General features: G+C 39.1%; 1 protein-coding gene across 1 annotated transcript; it reads left to right on the top strand.

Moving 5' to 3' along the window:
* Window positions 1–945, top strand: LOC123602650 (olfactory receptor 5D13-like). Its single transcript, XM_045487111.1, has one exon. The coding sequence runs from the start codon at window positions 73–75 to the stop codon at window positions 943–945; it is 873 nt and encodes a 290-aa protein (XP_045343067.1). The 5' UTR covers window positions 1–72.
* The last annotated feature ends 378 nt before the right edge of the window (window positions 946–1,323 follow it).

Below are 1,323 nucleotides of genomic sequence, written 5' to 3' on the forward strand. Positions count from 1 at the left end.
AGGAATCAAGAAAACCAGAGTAGTAGAGTCACCTTCATTCTGTTGGGCTTCTCAGAATATCCAGAACTCCAGATGCCACTTTTCCTGGTATTCCTGACCATCTACATAGTCACTGTTCTTGGGAATCTGGGTATGATCATGATCATCAAGGTCAATCCCAAACTCCACACCCCCATGTACTTTTTTCTCAGCCATTTATCTTTGGTTGATTTCTGTTACTCTACAGTAGTCACACCCAAACTATTAGAAAACTTGGTTGTGGAAGACAGAACCATCTCCTTCACAGGCTGCATCATGCAATTTTTCTTTGTATGCATATTCGTGTTGACAGAAACCTTCATGTTGGCCGTGATGGCATATGACCGATTTGTGGCAGTTTGTAACCCTCTTTTGTACACAGTTGTCATGTCTCAGAAGCTTTGTTCCTTGTTGGTGGGAGCATCATATTCTTGGAGTATAGCCTGCTCCTTAACATACACATACTTTTTGTTGACTTTATCCTTTTGTGGAACTAACCTCATAAACAACTTTGTCTGTGAACATGCTGCCATTGCCTTTGTGTCCTGCTCTGATCCTTACATTAGCCAGAGGGTCATTTTAGTCTCTGCCACATTCAATGAAATAAGCAGCTTGGTGATCATTCTTCCCTCCTATGTTTCCATTTTTATCACTGTCATAAAGATGTCTTCCACTGGGGGGCGCCACAAGGCCTTCTCCACGTGTGCTTCTCACCTGACCGCTGTTACAATTTTCCATGGGACCATACTGTTTCTGTATTGTGTTCCCAACTCCAAAAGTTCATGGCTCATGGTCAAAGTAGCTTCTGTCTTTTACACTGTGGTCATTCCCATGCTGAACCCACTGATCTACAGCCTCAGGAACAAAGATGTGAAAGAGGCAGTCAAGACGTTAATTAATGTTAAATTATTCTTTGATAAAATGTAAAGCCAGAAATATGAATTAGTCCTTTTTTTAGAGTACTGGTAAGACTTGTCCAATAGAAAATCAGTCCATAAGGGTATGATACACTTGTAATTGACAGTCCATAATCTGTTCACTCTAATGTTCAGTGAAATAACTTTAAAATTACATATGATGTTAGGGATAAAAGATTAAACCAAGTGTTTGATTCATAAATTGAAATACAAAAGTGTCTGTGTCAGTATACATGATCATGTAATTGCTCAGACAAATTTCAGTTCGGTTTAAGTCATGGAAGTGTAGGATTTTTGAGATGGTCTGAAGAGTTATGGTTTATTACAAGGTGGTTTACTTCTTAATGTAAAAATAGTACCTTAAAAGCTGTTCAACATAGGAGCTCGG

The sequence above is a fragment of the Leopardus geoffroyi genome, chromosome D1 (genome assembly GCF_018350155.1).
Source record: "Leopardus geoffroyi isolate Oge1 chromosome D1, O.geoffroyi_Oge1_pat1.0, whole genome shotgun sequence".
NCBI lineage: Eukaryota > Metazoa > Chordata > Mammalia > Carnivora > Felidae > Leopardus > Leopardus geoffroyi.

Bases quoted from the DNA above. Each gene is read 5' to 3' on its own strand.
- LOC123602650 (XM_045487111.1), top strand. From the start codon at position 73: ATGCCACTTTTCCTGGTATTCCTGACCATCTACATAGTCACTGTTCTT.